Source organism: Falco punctatus, assembly GCF_963210335.1.
Source record: "Falco punctatus genome assembly, chromosome: 6".
NCBI classification, from domain to species: Eukaryota; Metazoa; Chordata; class Aves; order Falconiformes; family Falconidae; genus Falco; species Falco punctatus.
The window spans coordinates 25,467,212-25,488,363 of NC_137585.1; the positions used below are offsets into that span (position 1 = coordinate 25,467,212).

At 43.2% G+C, this 21,152-nt stretch overlaps 1 protein-coding gene across 2 annotated transcripts in view; it reads right to left on the bottom strand.

The window, feature by feature from the left end:
• TMTC1 (transmembrane O-mannosyltransferase targeting cadherins 1) overlaps nt 1–21,152 on the bottom strand; it is a 167,461-nt gene that overhangs the window by 40,167 nt on the left and 106,142 nt on the right. The window contains exons 10-11 of one of the 2 annotated variants that reach the window (XM_080393552.1): nt 9,031–9,195; nt 776–889 (exon numbers count right to left, since the gene is read on the bottom strand). In XM_080393552.1, the coding sequence (XP_080249678.1) occupies nt 776–889; nt 9,031–9,195 (279 nt within the window). The remainder of the gene's footprint in view (nt 1–775; nt 890–9,030; nt 9,196–21,152) is intronic. The other variant, XM_080393553.1, reaches the window with a different exon arrangement.

Here is a 21,152-nt window from a genome sequence, read left to right on the forward strand (position 1 = left end):
GGCAGCGGGGAGCAGCTGAGGCCCTGGCCAAGCTGCACTAACAGCTCCAGCAGGAGTGGCAAGCGGAGGGATGCTGCTCACAGGGAGTCATCCCTTCCATGCGTGGTCAGGAAGGTCCTTCAGAGATACCATAGGAGATGTCCCGTATTACAGCCCAGTCCTGGGCCCAGATTTCCATGTATCTATGGACAAGGCGTTTCACCTTTCTGCGTCAGCTTCCCCCTGTACAGAACCCTGTTGTTACTGCACAGCAGCATTTTCAGGATCAATTAGTTTAGTGTTCATGCAAAGCTCTGTGGACAGAAGCCTCAATACAAGTAGTAAGTACTATTGTTATTACTGCGCTTCAGATGGCTACAGCACTGGCATTTTCCAGGCATGCACCATTAACAATTTGCTAAGATAAATGGCCCAGGAACCTGAAAATGCATTTAGGACAACTACCTCCCGCTTACCAGCATACATTCAGCTGCATAAATGACACCTCATTGCTCAATGTGTAGCTATGGTAACATCTCTATCTCATATATTGAAGTGCGCACGCACACACACACACATATATACACGCGTGGAGGTGAAGGGAAGGCAAGCTACCTCATTTAATGACACACAAACACCAAGCCAGGGAACTTTCCCAGCCTCCAAAAAGCTGAGCTGCCCTCAGGAGCCTGGGGTGAGGAACAGGCAACTCACCCCACGCCCAGCAGGGAAGGGCTCAGCTAACAGCAGGCTGCACTGCACAGAGCGAGCCCCTCCAGGCCCTCAAGGGACTTACTTGAGAGCAGTTTTGTAATGGTAGATCGCCTCAACGTTACGGCTCTGGTCTTTCAGAAAATTGGCATAGTTGTAGTGCACCTTGGCATTGTGGGGCAGGGTCTTCACTCCTGAGCTGCAAAGAGGAACAGAAGCAGGACAGTGTTAGTGGCCAGGTTACCCCACCTTCCCCGAGGTCCACCTTCTCAGTCCCTTTGTCTGAAAAGTTTGCTTGGATTTTGAGTGCCTTGTTGCCTCCTGCACACTACTTGTGCCAACACAACTTATGTTGCAACCCCCAGCTTCTTTCACGCACTGGTACACCATGTACCCCAGGCAGACATAAATATGTGGCAGCAATTCAACTTATCCTGTCCCCTTTCACTGCAGGCGCCTCTAGCACCAACACTGCAACACTCCCTGTGCCCAGATGCTGTCGTGTTTCAAAATCTGAATTACTACATTGAAAGGCTCTAAAAAGGCTAATAATTAGAGGCAAAGCATGTAGTACTTTCTATAATATAGACCTAACAGGCTCCCTGCTTAAACCTGAGTGTCACAAAGCTCCTTATGAAAATTTTGATTTACATCTGTCAGCTGCAGGTACCAGAAAGAAGGTATCGTTTCCATATGCATCAGCCACTAGAGGGGATGCATAGCATACTCTGAGTACCAAGCCAGCACGAATGCACTGCTTAGCACTGAGCGGAGTATGGCTAGGAGGTGAGGACTAACGGGACTCTCGCCCTTAGCTGGCAAGTGGTATGCTCTGGCATTATAACAGATGACTGAGGCCATGTGGCTGCACAGCCACCCCACCTCTCCCCTGCCATGTGTAGATTGGACTCAACAGTTGGAATTAATAATGAGGGCACAAAGACAAAAGGAGAAGAGCAAGCATATGCTTATTTACTTAATAGAGAGCACAGAAAGCAAGGTACACCTTGCACAGCTAGAGGAAATGCTGTTTCAAGGTTAAAGGGAGAAAGAAATCACAGGAGCACGTATGCTATGGAAACATTTCCCTGTGAGAATCCAGAGAAGTCGGTGCTCTGTTTAATGGGGGGAATCTTTTCCAGCACATAAATAGGGGCTCTCTGAGGTAATGGGAAATAAGGATGGATGAATTTGTTCACATAAAACCAGACAAAGCGCTGTTTCTTGCTCACAAGCAGATTCCTGCCAGCTGCTCATTTCCTCCCCCACCCCCCGCCCCATCTCTGACTCTCCTACCTCAGGTAGGAAAAGCAAGGATTAGAAAACTCCCAAGTCTTGTTGCTTTGCCTTGTTTGTCTTGTCTCTCCTGTTTAGCTTTGGTGGGCTTGGAAGTTAATCACAAGACAGGTCACACACAGCTCCTACAGTGGGGTGCACACTCTCTCCTGTGGGGAGAATGCACCCGCAGCTGCAGAAAGCTTTTGTCAGGGATTTCATTAGAAAATGGTGCTAGAGAATCGTAGTGGCAAATATCATATCTTTTTGGTTATCTGCAGCCAGTGGTATCAAGCATCGCTAATGCCTACTTGTAAAGGTTCCAAAGATTTGCCCACGGCTGACTTAGAGAGTTCAGCACAACACAGCCACAGTTTGCCTACTGAAATTAAAAACACACCTTGCATTTGGCTTCCTAATCATCAGGTATTTCCAAATTACTTACTGGGAGCACTACACGAATAAGACATTTTGTGACTAATCGCTGAATTAAATCAGTTAATTGATGCTATTCTTAAGAGAATGATTTTTCTATATTAGTTTTCACAAAGATATACTGCACCAGCAGCAAGTAATGTGTGACTGCTATGGCTATGTTAATTTCCATTGGCCTTGGGAGCTATTAACTACACACTTACAGCCTCTGGGCATTACTGGAATATTAACTCTTATACAGAGAGGGTTTCATTACATCAGCACCAGCGTTACAGGCAGAGACACACACAAGCACTCAAAACTGCTGCTCTCTCAGAGCTACATGTGATGAGTTGCTGGTTCTGCTACAGCCTCTGCTGGAACAGAGCAAACTGAGGAGTACATTGCATATGCACAACTACTTCAGTTCTAATGAAATACAGTTTTAACAGTAAGATACGTATGTTTAAATATTTTAAGTCTGGACTGTTTCCCTTTAAATAGAATTTATTATTAATCCTGCTAGTCCCATTTATTAAAATGTCACTAATAAAGCTTCTTTCAACTGCGTGCTTCTGCTGGAGGTGGAGGTGACACAGGAAAGGCAGAAATCTGTTTGGGTTCTTGCGATGCTCTCTTCTGCATCACACTGCTCACGCTCCCTGACCTATTTATTCTCCTCACATGGGTGGGGAGGATGGATTTCATTTTGCAAATGCACAAAGCAATGACTGAGGCTGCTTGGAGTCTCTGCCCTGTGGGAGGTAGTAGCAAACAGTGCTGGGCATGGAGGGGATTTTTTAGGAGAGTATAGGCAAACACTCCTGCTAATTGCTTCTTGACCAGCTGAGAACATTGTTTGCTCGTTGACTGAGGAAACAATAATGTCCATAATGCAAGCCAAGCAGGAAAGGGTGGAGTATAAATAACAAAGCAGAACACAATGTTCTTCCATTTCTGCTTCCTGCAAGCCCCCAGTCTCTCAATATTTCAATCTAATTTTCCAATGTGGTTTTCCAAACTCTCCTATTTCTCTCTTTCCCAGAGCAGCACACACGTGCCCTTCTGAAAACCTATGGCACAGATATGACTCCTGCCAGAAACTAGCCCACCAACATCAGACGTCACTTCTCTTGAGGATTTCCTTCCTTTTTGACTTCTATGACAGCAGTAAGCAACATAAATGGAAAATAAACAATAGGCAAACCCTTTTACGTAACACTTCCTCTCCCTGGAAAGGCAGAAGCCTATTAGCCATAAATCAGAGAAATAAAATACCACTGGTATTTTCCAACCTCAAATACCAGCATTACCTAAATCCCACTTCAGTTGGGAAAAGCGTCCTGTGAACCCCTCTGTTGTTTTGCTAAGTGCATGTCCTGCTCTGCAAAGTAACTGGGTGCAGGGCTGCGGCTTCATTGATTTTCTGTGATCTCCATATGAAAAGTGCTCGGTTCACAAGGAAATGAGGCCACTCCTGCCTCAGCAGGAGCCCTGGGAGATGGATGGGGTCTCCTCTGCTTTGGGAATCATTATCATCAATAAAGGTTCTATACAGCAAATTATTCTCTAGATGACACAAACAACCACTTTCCTTGGCCTCCTACCCTTGTATCGATTTCATAGATAGCAATGTTGAGCCATATTAAACTGTTTTGTAGAAGATGCACAAAACACAACAGGACTTGCTCTCCTCAGCTGAGCTAGCTTTCAGAAGTAACAAAGCAACACAGCAGTAAACGCCACCTTTGGGGCTGGGCTGATTTTTGCAAATTACTTAAGTCAGCAGACTTGGCTTGGGAGGGAAAACTGCTGACTAAGAAAGTGGCACTTTCATACAGTTCCTTTGCTGGTTACTGCGTTTCCAGGCACTGTCACAAACGTGGGCAGCATATGCAGATGCTTTCCAGGAGCAACAGGAAACGTGGCAGCTTGACAAACCTTGACTAGGTCAGTACAGCAGATGCAGGGGTTAGCCCACAGCCCTCACCACCTCCTCTCTGGCTTCAGACATCAACACTGACCACGGCTGGAACCTGTGGAGCCTGACCTCCTGGCCTATGCATTTGCTCTATAGGGTAGTTCCTTAAATATTTAACAAATAAGCCCTTCCTGCCCACCTGCCAATACAGTAAGACAAACTGCCTGGGGCTTCTAGAGATCTGTTGGAATAATACACTTCAAACAGCTAGACCTCTATATATTTGGCCACTTCTTATACTTGTAGCTCATTTGCTTCTCATTTAGTCCTTGCACGTATGCTAGTGCACCTATGCGGAGATGCATCATTTCCTCAGACAGCAGCATCCTCCCCCACACTGCTCCTTTCAGCCAGGACCCAGTAGGATGCAGAAAACTTGGCCCCTGGGCTGGAGACTGAGAGTCAGGATGGCCCAGAGATGGCAACAGTGCTGCTGCACAATGTCAAAGCAGGGTAAGCCTTAAGAATGAGACAATATGGGGTACAAGCACAAAACTGGTAACATAGTGAGTATACGAGCGTTTCCTGGACCAGCGTAGAGAAGGCATGTATAAAAGAACAAGTCTCAGCCAAAGGAATCAAGACAGATCGACCCTGAAGAACCACATCCAAGCAAATGAAGGAATGGAAAGTAGAGGTGAAGGGGAATAAAAAAGTAAGGAGGAAAAAAGCAGTAATTATTAAAGCAGCAACTGGAGAAAGAAGAATGAAGAACTAGGAAAGGGAGTAAAGATTCTCTCAGCACATACTTTAAAAAAACAATTCAACATACACGGAGACTACCAAGTAGGTTGATTTATGTCTCCTTTCCCACATCTATAGATCTGCTCTGTTTCCTTTTTATTTTCCCTCATATTCTTTACTGTTTCTTATCTCCTCCTCCTGCTCTGTCCTTTCTAATTTGTTGCTGGAGCACATGCCTCCATCCACTTCTCCTCCCTCTCCTCATCTGCCTATATATAGCCTCCTCCTCCTGCCCCAAAGAGGAGATCTCCCACTCCTGGAATGACGTTATCTTCTTGTTATACCATTCTTCTTTTGCATTTCCTTCCCAACAACAAGAACAGTCCTACCATATTACAGACTCATGAGAGATGTATAACACCTATCAAAGAAGATTTTAAAAAGACAACAAAAAGGCTAATATAGTTAAACAGCACAGTAAAGAAAGCTATAAGAAATGAAAAACACCCTTTAAAAAGTGAACGTCACAGCTACAAAAGGAAAAAAGAAAAGAGGATAAACTTCAGCAAGTTAAACATAAACCATAATTAGGCAGACCAAAAGAGATTTAAGGAAAAACTTGCTAAAGCCATCAAAGCTAATAATGGAATACATCAGATATAGGAAACCTGCCAAAGATCCCCTAAGGCAAATAGATGATGGAGGTCTAAAAGTAGCACTTGAAAAAGAAAAGGCCACAGCAGAAAAGCTAAATGGATTATCTGCATCAGTGCTCACTACAGTGGAACTGAGGGAGGTTGACACACAGGAGCCCTTCCTTACAGGGGCAGGTCCAAAGCACTGTCTTAAGCTGAAGTGGCAGTAGAAGAGAGCTTAAAAGAAATCAACACCAAGAACAGTTATAAATCCATTGGGCCTGGGAGTATGCATCCAAAGGAAATCAAATGTGATGCTGCTATTAGCTGTGGTATATAGCCTATCATTTAAATCAGGCCGGCACTAGAGCAATGGCAGGTGATGAACTTTATGTCATTTGGCTCCAGGGAGGGGATCTGGGGGGCAACAGACGAGCAAGTCTAATTTCCACTCTGGGTAACTTGGGGAAAGCCATAATAAAAACTAGTTCTAGCAAACTTCTGGATAACTACAATTCAACAGAGAAGAACTAAGCTTGTATTTTGCAGAAAGAAGTCAGCTGGGCAGATCTGTCATTCTTTGATAGAATCAACAGGTACATAGTACTGAAGCTATGGAAAGCTTTTATGAAAATCCAAATATAGCCCAGTCAGACAGAATCACATACATCAGTGTTGTATACTTAAATGTTCAAAAAGGGTTTTGATAAAATCCCTCACTAAAGACTTCCAATTTCTTAAAGGCATCGTGCAGTATGAGGGAAGGTTCTCTCCTGTATCAATACCTTGTTGAAGGACAGCAAGCAGAGAGCACAAGTACCTGAACAGTTTTTACAACTGGGGAAGACTGCAAGCAGGGTTCCCTAGAGACATGCAGTGGCATCTCAGCTGCTTCACACGTTCACAAAGGATCTTGAAAAGGGAACAAACAGGGATGTGACACATTTGCTGATTACACTAATGTGAATCACACTGGAGGAATTAAAGCTAACTACAGATTGTTGCAGAAGGATCTCACTGTATCAAAGCCTGGGCAAGAAGATGGCAGATGAAATGCAATTCTGGCACAGGCACAAGTACCAGAGAGTGTGTGCACACACACTCTAAATCTGCATAAATTGGCATACAGATTGATGTCTAAGTATCAGACACCTCCATTCACAACAGGTATCTCTGAGTTTGTGTGGACAGTGCTATGAAAATATAACCCAGTGCTCAGGAGAGGTCACAAAAGGCAAGTGGAAGGTCAGGAATTAATAGACGAGAACAAAAAACAGAAAGCAGACCTACATCACTGTGCTGCACATATCGCTTGAAAGGTGATTCTGGTCTCCAGCAAAGACTGACAAGCAGGATCAGAAATGCAGAACAACTTCCATGTGAGGCAAGTTCAAAACTAGCAGACTCCAGCATGAAGGGGACAGCCTTGGGTGAAGGCATGGAGGTATAGGCATGGAAGGCAGAGGACAAGTCATGAGCTGATTGTTACTCACTACTCATTCAGCACACCAGAACTAGGAGACACAAACAAGATGATCAGGCAGAAGGCTCACAGCACTCAGAAGGGAAATCTTAGTGTGCAGACTGTGTAATTTAATGACAGAGCCCCGCGCACAGGATGCTGTAGAAGCCAAAACTATAAATAGATTCGAAAAAACAGTCAGAGACATTAGTGGAAGAAAAGTCCATCAGTGGCTGTTAAAACAAAAATAGCAAGTAACTCCTGACTCAGGAAGTCTTTAAACTGTAGATTACTGCAAGCTGGGAAAGGACTGGAGAGAACCATCACTATTTCTGGCCCTATTCTCACATTGCTTTTCTACTCTGCTGCTGCTGACTGCTCTCAGGGGCAGGCCATGATATGAAGTGACCCAGCAGGAGCATACCTATATTCTTGCCTTCTCCTTAAAAGCCCAGGGCAGATCTATCTCCTGGAATTGTCCCCAAAAGACCTGAGCTGAAGAACAAGCCAGCTCAACCCAAGCTACCAATCCCTACATACTCCCCTGGCAACACCAAATCCCTACCGTGAGGCAAGGTCTATTAGCTCCAGCTCAGTACTGCATTGAAGCAGTGGCATGGTTTCTGAATTTGAGCTGGCTTGTAGATGGTCACACTGCTTTGAACGGAGGTAGGATGGACAGAAGTCTATTTGCATCCAACTAAGCAGACGTAACCTTATACTCCTCTACTGCAGCAGAACCCCTGGCACCCCATAACATCCCAAGAATGCTCCTTGGTAGGAGATGCCCTCCTGTCATCCGCTCCAGTTCGACTTCATAGTTCTTAAACACGAGTGACCACAACTGTACATAACACGATACCAGATGATGCCTGCAACACGGCATATGGAATTCCCATCTTCCCACCCCCCTTTCAACAAGAGAGTCATCCAACTTGGAAAGGTGTCCAGCTTTCCTCCAAGCATCCAACATTAGCTAGAAGGGTTTGGACTGGAGGTGCACATCATGGGGATCACGTGCGAGCCCAGACCAGTCACCATAGCTGCTATTGTTTGAACAGCAAACAGCATTGCAGGGAGACGGGCAATGAATCACGCTGGGGCGAAGAAACCCTCATTCCAGATTCTTTTGAAAAAAATCCGACTAACAGAGCTCCAACCACTTCAATAGTATTTCCTGAAGACTGAAGGGTGCACATAAAAAATAATTCAATACTCTTTAGTGCCGCGTAAATAAAACTTTGCTCTGGCCAATAAGTTAGAAAGTAAAGCTAAGCAACCCACGCACACATCACCTGCATTTCTGCAATTACTTCACAATTAGACAACTGCTAAAAGCAGCTGGAGGCAAATGCAATACATTTGCTAGCAAAACACAAAATAAAACAGTGTTTCAGTGCAAAAAATACATAAATGAGGTTATAAAGAAAGCTGTTTGGCAAAGAGTAATCAAATAAAATGAAATATGGTACATTAAGTTTGGCACTTTATGGCATTTCATTTTAGTCTTTAAGAACATCACTAAAGAAATGCCAATATACTCGATTGCGTTACTATGGTGTTCTGGAGGTTTGCAACAAACTTTTGCTGTCTTTAAAAAGAAAACTGTTACATTATTGGTAAATCTACAGAACTGAAGTTATTTAAAACCAGCACGTCTTAAAAATGTGATTGCCAGAACCAAAGTTTGTGTATAAGCATATAAAGTGCTGACACCAGTTTTTGCACAGTTGCCTGAAAACAGAAAGTACCTGTTATTTTATAATAATCAAAATGTTAATCATAGCAATGCATCAATAACAGGACTTGTGCTAAAGAAATCTATTCCATGTAATCAACTTACTTAAAACAATACAAAAATGCAAGTATTCTCCCGTGGTCACTTATACCTGAAAAGGGATTCTCGTGACAGCCAGATTTCATTCTGTTTCACGGTCTTCCAAGAGAAGAGCAGCAGCAGTAAAGCAAAGAGGGTCAGAACAGTAATTCTCCACTTACTTAACCATGTCGACAGCTTTTTTAGACCGTGGACAAAAAGGATGCAGTATCCCATGCTGGAAAAAAAGGAAATGGAAAAGGTACCAAAAGTTATATTCTAGTATTCCAGTTTATACGCAAGACCATTCAGGATTGCATTTATTACACAATTATAGAGGTTTTGGACTAATTATATTTTCCAGGCTAAAAAAACTCCAATTCAACAGCAGTTTTTCTCAAGTCACTACACAATTTCCAAATTAATCTAAATGATAGATGCGGATGCCAAAAGTACAGTAGTGTACATAATACCACCCAGCATAATGGTAGCTTACACCAGCCCACAGAAGGCAGCTGCTTTTCTGAACAGCAAGCTGAGAAAGCATCATGTAATAACAGTAATACTAGGCACTTAACAGAGCAGTGTGGAAGTGAAAAGCATTTTAACACAGGGAAGCGTCTAAATAAATCCAGTGGTGGCCACTGTTGATTCTAGTTTTACAAATTGTGAAGCTGAGGTGGAAGAGTGAGTGTTGTAGTAAATGCCGCAGCTGGAGTGGGTGGCAGAGGCCACATCAAAATTCAGAAGTCCCTGTCCTGGTCTTGCACAGCCATCAGGGCCAGCCCTTCCCTTTCTAATGCCCAGTCCAGAACATGTGAGATACTCTAGCAGAGCTTCTTCACTACCCTTCCATGAAGCCACAAACGGTCTTCTTCAGTGCCCAGCCTCCCAATACTTCCATGGCTCTCCACGCATAACTACTGAGGCATTTTCTGTGAAGTGACCTGCATTTTGAACTGAAGTCTTACTCCTGTATAACCTTAAATCAATTCACTAATTGTCTACCTTACTTCAGGTGTTATGTTAATTCTTCCAGTGATGAGGTGTTATGTTAATTCTTCCAGTGATGTCCCTCTGAGTTGGACATGGAGTTTTCAATTGCTGGACTTAGCATGCAACTAATGCTACTTGGCATTTTTTAAGAGGAATTTCAATTCCTATTGCTCAAGGAATTTCATTTATCTGTAACTCTCCAATGCAGTTACTCAGCACCTGATTTAGTTTTAAGACTTAAAAGCTTAGCCCAGGCAGCTCCCGCTGAAGAAAAAAGGGGTAGAAGGATCTGGAATAACACATGGGGACCACCAATACACAGAGGCAAAAGAGCAGACACTGGCACACCCTGAACACCAGCTGAATCCCACACTTCAGTGCAGGCAGGCTGGAGGCAGACAGCTCATTGCATCTCCACATGTTTCAGCTGGAGGTCTGCAAGCTTTCCTGGTCTGTACTGAGACAGCCGGGCAACTTCCTGGTGAGACCGTTATAAGGTGAAAAAAGCTAAGAACTCAATTCCCCTGTCAGAGGTGACCTTGCAAGGAAACATGTCATATGGCAAAAGTGAATCTGGAAATCAGAAAAAGAAAAAATTCTTATCTTCAAGGAGCTGTAAGCATGCTTCCTGGCAATTTCTCTGCCCTCTTGGAGGGCTAGGAACACTGCTACTGCCTGGGCTTCCTAAGGATGGTGAGAGACAATAAATCTTGCTTTTACTAAGGAGAAAAGTGCCTCTGTTGTACGTACTGACCAACAGCAGGCAGTGGTGCTGTCTCTGGCACAGCACAGGTGCCATATAGAACACAGAGAGGTATAGACTAGGGGGCAAATCCAGAAACATCATCAGATCTGTGATCATTCAAAACTTCCCATTACTGTTTTAGAGTTCTCCCATTTTTCAGAAGTGGGTATCAATTATTTTTTTTCACTTAACTCTGCTTGCATTTTGCTGCAACGCATTTCCTATGGAACTTGCACTGGTTTTTTTCCACAAATTCTTTTGCACGCGTATGTTTATTGCACCTACATTAACTGCAAGCAGACATTTAGAGCTACAAACTGAGGTGCTTGTGCCAAACAATCCAGCCTTTATAGCTATTGAACCCTACTTCTAAAACCTCTGAAAAGCTAATCTTGGTAATAAACCCTTCCTTTCCAATAAGAAATGTCTCAAAAACCTGCAGACGGTTTTCACTCTGTTATTTTGCCTTTCAGCAATTTCATCCTTCCCTTGGAATTAATTATCTGACACAAACATTATTTAATTGCTTTAGCACAAGGCCATTTTCAAAGGAATTTCCCTACACCTTCATATATTCAAGAACAGGCCTTTTCTAACAGAATTGTGAATGCGTCCAGAAAACAAAAAATGCAAACGTCAGTGTCGTGGTATTTATGTCTATCCCTGCCCCAGCTGTTGGGAATTTCTGCCTTAGCAGCAGCACTCAGTCTACTTGTCCAAGGCACAAGCCAGCACCGCGTTACAGCTTACCCAGCCACTGGAAAGGTGCTGTTTCCAGGGGTTATTCTTGAACATCTGCAGTATATTGCCATGACAGATACAGAGAGATGCTGGGTACTACAGAGGAGTAAGGGCTCATCTCAGGCTGCAGCTCCCATCCCAGCTGCACTGGCAACAACACAGTGCAGGTAAAGCAGCAGCACCCAGCTCTGCATGGCAGTCAGGGGCTCCCAAAGCACTTTGCAAAGGAGGTCTGCTGCGATTTTACCCTTACAGAGCAGGAACCTGACATGGCTATAAATTTATTTCCTCTGCTGACAGGGGTTAGCAAACACAGTCCAGGGCTCTACCCACCACACAGGGGAGAGCACTCAATGGAAACCAAGGTATCTTGCTGAAAAGGCCACAGGACTCCCTGAGAGATGAACAGGTAAGTAACCCAAAAGCAGGCTCTACCTCCACACTCAGCAAGGCAGCAAGACTACAGGATTCAGCACTGTACAGAGTGGAGCGGGTTCCCAAACGGCTGCTGGAAGGGGACTGCGTAGCGAAAGAATCCCAAACTGCAAAGATGCTACAGGTAAGGCTAAAGGAATGATATTAAAGAGGGCAGGGTTGAAGCATGATTTACACTTCAACGAAACAGAGATAACTGTGACAACATTAGGACTGAGTTGTAGTTGTGCCACAATCACAGCCTAACCAGCCTATAGTCAACGTACCTGTGCTATGAAGCGCACAGGAACCCAAGAGAAAGGAAAAGAATCAGAAAGCATGAAGTAGGTGATTATTTTTATTTTCAGAACCTCTTAAGTTTGGTTTAAAACTTCAGACAATTTCCTGCCAGATCACCAAGGAAAGGGTGTGGAGAACACATCCACATTATCTTGTTAGGGACCTTTTGGTGCAGAAGTCAGGTGGAGCCGCATCTTTTTGCATGGCTTTTTTAACGACATGGTCATTTCAAGCCCATCCTTTGGCTGAGGGCAGATGCTGCATTCCTGGCTACAGGTCTTTTGCAGGCCAAAGACTCTCAGAAGCACTGAAAGTGCTCACATGTCCACTGTCACCAGGAAAGCATATTTATTCGCGATTTCATGCCATTAATTGTTTGCAAAACAACTCCCTGCAACATCCCCAAAGCTATTATCCTTAGCAATTTTTGCATCTCTTTTTACATTTACACCTTAAGGCCAAATTATTAACACAAAATCAGGGCACAGTGAGATCCCTCCTCCAGATTCTATGGTCCGCTCTAAAAAAAAAAAAAAAAAAAAGTATTCACACCAATGTGTTAAGCATCTGTCACAAAAACATAATTACAATACTCGTTTTTTTCGTAGTCCCAAAACCACATAATCCCTCATACCTTACAACACACTTGTTTCACACTAGATTCAACATTCCTGGTACAGAAACTAGCTTTAGTAGAGCGACCATGATGTTCTGAACCAGTAAAGCACCAAGCATGGAGCTGCTGCAGCAGCAAGCCCTGACAGTCACTGGACCTGGAGAGACCCCCTGCAATGATTCACCCACAAGATGCAAATTCATCCCATTTCGCTTGTCCTCCACCTCACCAGGCTTCAGATGAGCCATTCGAAGTTGCCCTGAGTTTTAGCAAGTCAGCAGCTGCCCAAGCAGTGATACCATGGTGGAAAGAGCCCATACAGGTGAGACTGCAATTATCCAATTAAAGTAACTTGCCAGGTGATTCTATGACATTTCCCATGTGGCTAACTCTCCCGTGACCCTGCCAACACCTACAAACACAGAGAACATTTCAAATACATTAGTTTTTCTTCTCAGTGTGAAGGGGGACTTGACTCCATATCAAACATTAGCACTGGCTGGCCAGGAAATCAACTTCTACTCACACACATTTACAGAAATGAATGAAAATGTCTCAAAAGGACCTTTCATCAAAGACCTGTTTGCCACTTGAAAAACTTACTCTTAAGTACTGCATTCCAGACATCTCCAAGGCTATCTGCATATTTATCTATAGGGTTGTGGGTTCAGGGTTCCTTTGGTTTTTTTGTTAACCCTAGCATTTCCTAGGGAGGGGAAGGGAAGGGAACATTTCTCCCAAAAGGGCTTTTCTCTTGGCATTGTCACCCTCTGTCAAGCAAGCACTTTTCTGAAATATTTTGTAGCAAAACCAAAACAATGGGAAACAAGTAAACCCCCTAACACACTTATTTTTTAAATCCATTTCCTACTGGATTACTGTAAAACTGCTAAGCTTTTTTTTTTCCTCTTCTGTAGGATAAGAAACAGCTTGCTATAGCAACTGTTCCCCACTGTGAGAAGTCCACGCCAGCTTCATCCCTGGGGTCAGATGTGAAGCAGGACCTGAGGAACAGCCTGACAGGTTTAACATGGTAATAGTTTTTCCACGGGCTCACAATGAGCACACTCATTACAGGTGAACCTGTGGCTTCAGAAATTCAACAAAGCTGCAGGAGATCTCAGCAAACAGACCGACAGGCCAATGGTTTCATGATTTCTCATGTTTCAGACACTTGTGGTACTAAAGTGGTACCTTAGGCATGTCCTAAATTGCAGTGAGGGCAGGACTGCACCTGACAGTGTGCCACAGGGAAAAAAAAACCCTGTGCCATTGCCACATGTTCCTAGCAGATCGCATGCAGAGGGGTGCACAATGACAGACTGTCATCTATAATTTCCATGATTTGTTAATATTCCACCTGCAAAGCGAAGTGAGAGGAGTCACAAGCAGATGGGAATGAGGTGGCACACAGACCCCATTTCCCGTGGTACACTGCGTATATTGCCCGATTAAAACAAGAGCCAAAAGAGCAGATACTTAACATTTGCAAACACTTCCTCACTAATTAGATCACAAATTCAACCCCTCCTTTGGCCATTATGGCTCCTTTCCCAAGGCAAGCCTATTACTTGACAATGTTTACACACAGCTCCTCTCTCCCTCTGTGGATCAGGTTTCTCACTTTTTAGTAAAGTCAGGAATGGTTTTGCTGCATTTGGTTCTTGGCAATGACATGTAATCAAAGACATATGTAGTTAGTGCCGCAGCCCAAGATTATCAGGATGCTCTGCTACAGCGACCTGCCTGCATTGGAAACCATCTTACTTCCTCCAGAAACTGTCTGGAGACCTACTCCTGCAGAAAGCTCCTGAAAACCAAGGCATGTTCTAGTCATGCATCTTACTGTATTTTCTGAGTTGCAACTTTGCACAGCGCAAGTTTCCACTTTCCACTCCATGGAGGAGCACGTGGGCAGAGTTCAGGGGCACTGCACAAGAGGGAACCTGCCTGGACACTAGTACTTCACACCCAGCCTTTTCTACCTCACCCAGGTAGGACTGTAAACTCAGGAGTTAAAAAGGGTGGGAGACACTATGCTGAAAAGATGCCTTCCTCAGGCTCCTTTGCAGTTATTTTAGGGATGTCAGATCTTGTGAAGTAGTTGGGTCTTTTTAAAAACTGTTTTAATCTCAACTACACAGATGTAAATGTGGAGTAAATCCACTGATTTCATCAAAGCAGTTATTCCAGATTTTAGAGCTCAATCCAGATACATACATACATATCAGTTAGGAAAAGAGTTGCCTATAAGCAGCCTGTCAAAGCATGGAAGAAATACTGCCCGGTTCAGGGGCTGCTAATGCAACAAAAGGGATTATCTCAAAACTATACTGAGACCAGAAAATGCACTTGGCTTTGACACTTCACCCCAGAGGCTCCTTCTGGGCTGCAAATCTCCTTCTTGATTTCCAGCACTTATTTAAGATGACTCCCTTTCCCTCCATAAAAACTAACCCTCACTTTCAAACTGCTCTGAAGCAAGCTTAACCCTTGAGTGCATGACAAACTGAGCCCATACTCTGCTGCTGCTGCTGCCCTTCAGAGAGCAGGGAGCGCAGCCCTAAGACAGACGGTATCTGCTGCCAGGTCCAAATGTTGAACACAAACTTTTGATTCTCTCGGTTTTGTAGTTTGCCACAAGCTTCCTAGTCCCAGTCCCACATGTATGTTACCTGGCACGACATGCTTTTCGTGCTCCCAGTCCAAGCTGCTCCAGCTCTGCAGCCCGAGCTGAGGAAACACAGTGAGAGGCAGAGCCAAAGTCAGCTGAAATGCAGCTTGCAGGCAGGGCTGTTGCTGCAGAGGAAAAAGGCAGATCACCCCTGTTAAACTCATTGGCTCTGTTCACACTTCTCTAATGGGGAGTAATTGATTGCAAAAAGCATGCTTGGCATGCCCTGTGGGCTGCTCCTGCCTCACTACACAGCAGTCAGATGCAGAAAGGAGGGCTGGCAAAACCAAGCATGGCCACGGCAGTTCTTTCTGCCCCAAAAAGCATTCTCAGGCATGCAGCTCCAGCGATGAGCAGTGCTGGAAGGGTGGCAAAGATTTTTATGGGAAACGTCAAGTTTTCCAAGGCTACAGCTGTTTGGGGCCAGGATAAAATCTGGACTTTTTAAAAAATGTTTTTGTCTGGAAAAATAGTGTATTTGGATATATATATGTGCTAGCTTGCCTTGGGTCACCCAGAAAAGCCGTAACTCGGAAGTGAGAGCACTCCCTGCAACCTGGAGTCAAACCACTGAGCCAGGTCAGGCTGAGAGCTGGGAGTACAGTGAGTGAGTGCACATGTAGGGCTCTGAGTTTGGGGTCCCCAGAATTCTCCAGCCTTCAAAGCCCAACTGCTGATCTGGAACAACTACACTCCACTGGTCCAAATGTATTCCAGGAATTCTGAGAAGTTTATTTTGTACTGCCAAGCTTATTGCTGGATCAAGATTTTCTCTCGCAGCTGGTACAAGGCTAGCCTAAATTCAGCAAGTTACAGGCTGGCTGATTTGACAGGAGTGCAAGCATTGGCCTAGATCAGGTCTGGATCAAACTGCCACCACCAAGTGATCCAGCAGGGTGTAGATCAGCATTAACGATGCTGGAAAAATGCTGGTGTGTGGCAGATGGACCTTGATGTCCCAACAATCAGATGAATATCCTGCCCAAAGAGGCAGTTCTGGGCCACATCCATCCAACTGTCCATTTCTGTTGTCCATGTCCTTTTGACCATAAACTCCATCTTAGGTTGGAGAAGTATTTTGTTTCCAACCTTTTTATTTAAAGTTTCATTGTACTCAGCACACCTTGGCAAAAAGTTTTAACTAAAATGTCATGTTTTCCATGGGAAAATGTTGTATCAAAGCTTTCTCAACCAGTTAGGACCACAAGGGAAAAACCTGCTGGAGTGGTCTCATTTTTGGACTAAATGTCCAAAGGCAAGGAGGGTGCAGTCTGTGTCTCTGTCACACGTGGGCAGCCAGCAGCATTCTCTATGCATCTCTGCATCATCACCGGTCTGGAGTTTTGGGGACAAAGGAAAACGTGTTGTTTAAATTGCGGGTCTCCCAGTAATGATGACATGGAATTAGGGTGGTTTTTTTTCTTGGTTACTAGAGATGTTAAAAGACTTCAGGGTCCACCATCAAGGTATAATATTTAGCATACAAAATAAATGCCATGGGAAAAAACAAGCCTAACAGCTCAGAAATATCAGTGTGGCAGCTAAGGAACTGGCAGCGTACTTACCTTACTACTGAGTCTGCTGAATAAAATGTCAAATTTCACCAGAATTAAGAAGCCTTTTCCTGGAATAAGGTCTTCAAGTTCTAACACAGAGAATCATACACACTGGCAGAATACATCTAATTGGGAAATGTACATTGTGAATTAGTGTTAGACTTTGTCCTTGGCTCTAAATTAAAAGCTGTGCAGGCCTATATTAAAGACACTCAGACATGATCGGCTAAGTCATCAAAATGATTTACCTCCACTAGCAATGTGGTCCTCTAGTCAGAACCTGGTGTAATTACAGAAAATGCAGGAACTCTTATTTTCCTTATTAGAGAGAAAATATGGACTAGAAATGAATGATTTCGCTAACCTTTGAATGGCTATTAAACATTCGGACACATTTTCCTTCCCTTCCTTCTAGTAAATCACGTGATAAACGAACCCGCTTCATTAGAGTGTTTCAGTCCAAGATTTCACTTCCAACAGATTCCTATTTGAAATATTTACAGGTAATACAGAACTTTTCAGGCTCTTGATTACTATATGCATTATGGAAAGAAAACATTTTATAAATGAAAGATCTGACATAATTCCATGGAGATGCCACAGAAATTTCCCCAAGTCTTCCATATTTCACTGGGGAAGGGTTTGTATGCTACAGTTATAATTAAATTACCATAATAACTTCTAGAATTCTATAGCAGGAACATAATTTCCCATTCAATTCCATCACAAATATTCAAAATCTTTGCGTATGATACTGTTTTCTATTAAACTTCATGAGGCATCTTCTTAAGGGCACCATATTCCCTTGTAAATAAGAATTCCTCTTTTAATCAATATAACCAAGTAAATAATTTCCAAAAGATGACACTAACTTAATTACTATTTTTAAAAGGCAATTTCCTTACATATCTGTATTATTTTCAAGAGCAGAATCAATTTATTGAAGATTTTCCTTTAACCTAATACCAAAAAATATTTCCAATATAGCCATTAATGCTCATACTCCACACAAATTTAGCTTCTTCCTGAATTGATTGTACATGGCTAAAACACAACATTTCTCAAAAGCGTATTTTAAATTTAGTTAAAATAACACAAGACTGCAGTCTAGACCAAACATGCCATGAGCTAATCTTTTTCAGCTTTCTTTGCAGAATCATTTCAGCTTTTATTCTTACATCTTTACTGCCTTTTGCCAAAATGTATGGCACTAGCATCTCAGCATTTCTTGCCTGCATTAACAGAGGATGGATGCTTTGATTCCCTCTTGAAGTGATTAACATGGGTGGGCAAGCCCTCAAAAGCTAGGAGCTTAAGTCTGGATATGCACCTGAAAGGTAGCTGCTTGCTGCTTGCAGCTTTCAGCCCTTCTACAAGCAGTTACTTCTCACGCGTTAACGAGAACTCTGTCTGTCCACTTCCAAAAGGCAAAGCAGAGTTACTATCCCTGTTTAATACGTGGGGAATCAGAATGGGAGTTGGGAGTTGCTTGCCTCAGCCGAGGTCCCCACCTCCTCACCTCCAGCCACAAGCTACTTTGCAGACCGCTGCTTGCTGCTCGCATTGATGCCCTGGAGCTTGAACAGGCAGGCACCCTCGTGGTAAAGAGGGACCAGGTTGGGGCTGAGGTCTGTCCCACTTCCATCACATAATACCCTCCCAGTCCCCTCCCAGTGCCTTCAGGTCCATGGCTGAATTACAGGCAATATAACCCAGTTCACTCCTGAACTTCAGCTGCTCCATGGCCCTCACAAGAGCAGCAACAATAGAGCAAGGCACTGAAATGATGTTTAAGAAAACGAAACAGGTGTAACTTGTATTCCATATCTGAATTCCAAATGAATTGTGGATTTAACTTGAAAGCAGGCAAAAAGCTTAATTATGTTGCTAAACTGAGCTCAGGGAGCAGATAAACTGTCTCCATGGAGTCAATGGGACTTTCACTACTGCCTTCACTGAGGTCAGGGTTTGACTCCAATTGAAAAGAGAAGCTTCTTCTGTAAACCAGATGATCCCTTACAGGATCTGATCTAATACTGAAGGAATTCTAAAGGGTAAACAGGAATTCAGCTCCTGGTGAACTTGTAGCTTCAAATCACATTAAAGAAAGGGGTAGCAAAGAAAACTGAAAATAAAACACCACCCCATTACGCAAGTCTTTAAGTCCATTTACCAGTCTTTAAGAAAATGAAGATAATGTTGAGAGCATAACATGCTCCCAGAAGACAGAAGCACCAGTAAGTCCCATCCTTAAGTGGCTGCCTTGAAAGCAATGGGGACTTCTGCTCAGGGATATTCAGATTCATAAAAACTACAGATGAATGCACTACCTAACAGGTTTTTTTTTTCCTCCAATTACAAAAGTTAATAATGTATGGAATCGCACTAATTGGAACGAATGCATTAGCACAAAAAATCAGAAACATGCTCTGTGCAAAGGCAAAAATTCATAAGGTGCCTGCTTTGCTACGGCACAGGGAAAGCTTTAAGTTTTAACATGATGTGTTAAGTTCCTGAAAAATACAAGTGCACTTTTTTCTGCATGCTGGCTGTCTTGCGGATTTTGAGATTGACGCTGAAGCAAATGCCATCCTGTATATAGCAGTGATCTCATCTAGTATTGACAATTAGGGTTGCAACATCAACTCTTGATATAACGAGAAGCTGGTTAAAAAAATGACAGTAACTCATAATTGCCTGTGCTGGGAAAGAGTAACTGTGCACTCTGCAACCCACTCATTCGAATATCTGCCACGAATGAGTTAACAAAAAAATGGTGCAGGTACCACTGGATTGCCTATTGCTTTCAGCAGATTGGAAATAAGCCATGTAGCAATGTTTTGCTTGATTTGTTGGTTCATATAAGGTTTTGAAAACTGCTTAAGTTGTCCAGCTACGATACAGCCACCCAGCCAGGAGCCACTGCTATCAGGGTAGCAGTGAAAGATGAGGAAAACATACAAACTGCTCTGGTAGGAAAGGTCCGATCCCATAAGTTGAGAGCAACCCCAGGTCTGCTGATACGTTAGTAGGGTGGGCAGCTCCTGGATGGCTCGAGTTTGCGTTGCCCCTCCAGTTTCTGCATGGTGAAGGGCAACACAGAGGAAGAGCTAGTGCTCCTTTTTAAGTACAGACAAATTGCTCACAGCTCAGAATAAGTGGATGCACATACTTGTTCCGGATTTTCAAACAATTAGGCTGTCTGTGCTGTTCTGAGCAGCATTAGCAGATAGACAGTAAGCATAATTACATTTACATTTTGAAGAGAGGAAAACCCACAGTGGTTTAAGTCTTTCACTGATCTAGCTATTTCTCATGATGCATTACTGGAAAACTGTGGCCTACGGAGTTGTACCCTGTCCACCACTCCCAAGATACTTATTTCACACCCCTAGCCCCCCTGAAAACAAGTTTTCCCCTCTTAAGAATAAGAAAACAACAACAAAATTAAAACTAAAAGCTAAAAGACAATAAATTGTTTTCCTATGAAATTTTTCAGGTTAAAGTAAATACTATTATTAAAAATTCCTAATTTAAGCAAATAAATGCTTGTAACCCTCAAATGACAACTAAATGCAAGATATGTTTTCTCCAAATATTTCTGTTTTGCTAAAGCCAATTAAAGACAACATTCAACCATTTTGACTTAGCTTCTAACCCTCTCCCCCGAGGTACAGCTGCAAACAGAAGAGGAATTGTTCTAAATACTCATCAATCCCCAGAAGGCAAAGCCCAGCCATATAATTAGACATCAAGCAAAAGGCTTATTCCTTGTTCCTTTCTATTTACAACAATTTTTACATAAATCCTTGGGTTCTTACTTAACTTTTATTGAAAATAAAATGCTTGACATTTTGCCCAGGTAATTACTGAGCAACACTAAATTAGGACTTTAGGCTGTGACACACATACACTCTGTCATATCCATAAATATTAATAAAAGGTTATTGCTTGAAACAGAGACAGAAAAACACCTTCCAGCATAAGTCCAAAACCAAAGATCACTGAGTTCTCTCCATCTGATTGAGGACTTTTATCTAAATAAAGCTGAATGACAGTTTCTGACCTGCTAAGTTTTAAAGAAGGAATGGCAAAAGGCACGCAGAGCCCTTTTCAAGATGTAGCAGAAGAAAACCACTAAAGGCTGTTCTAA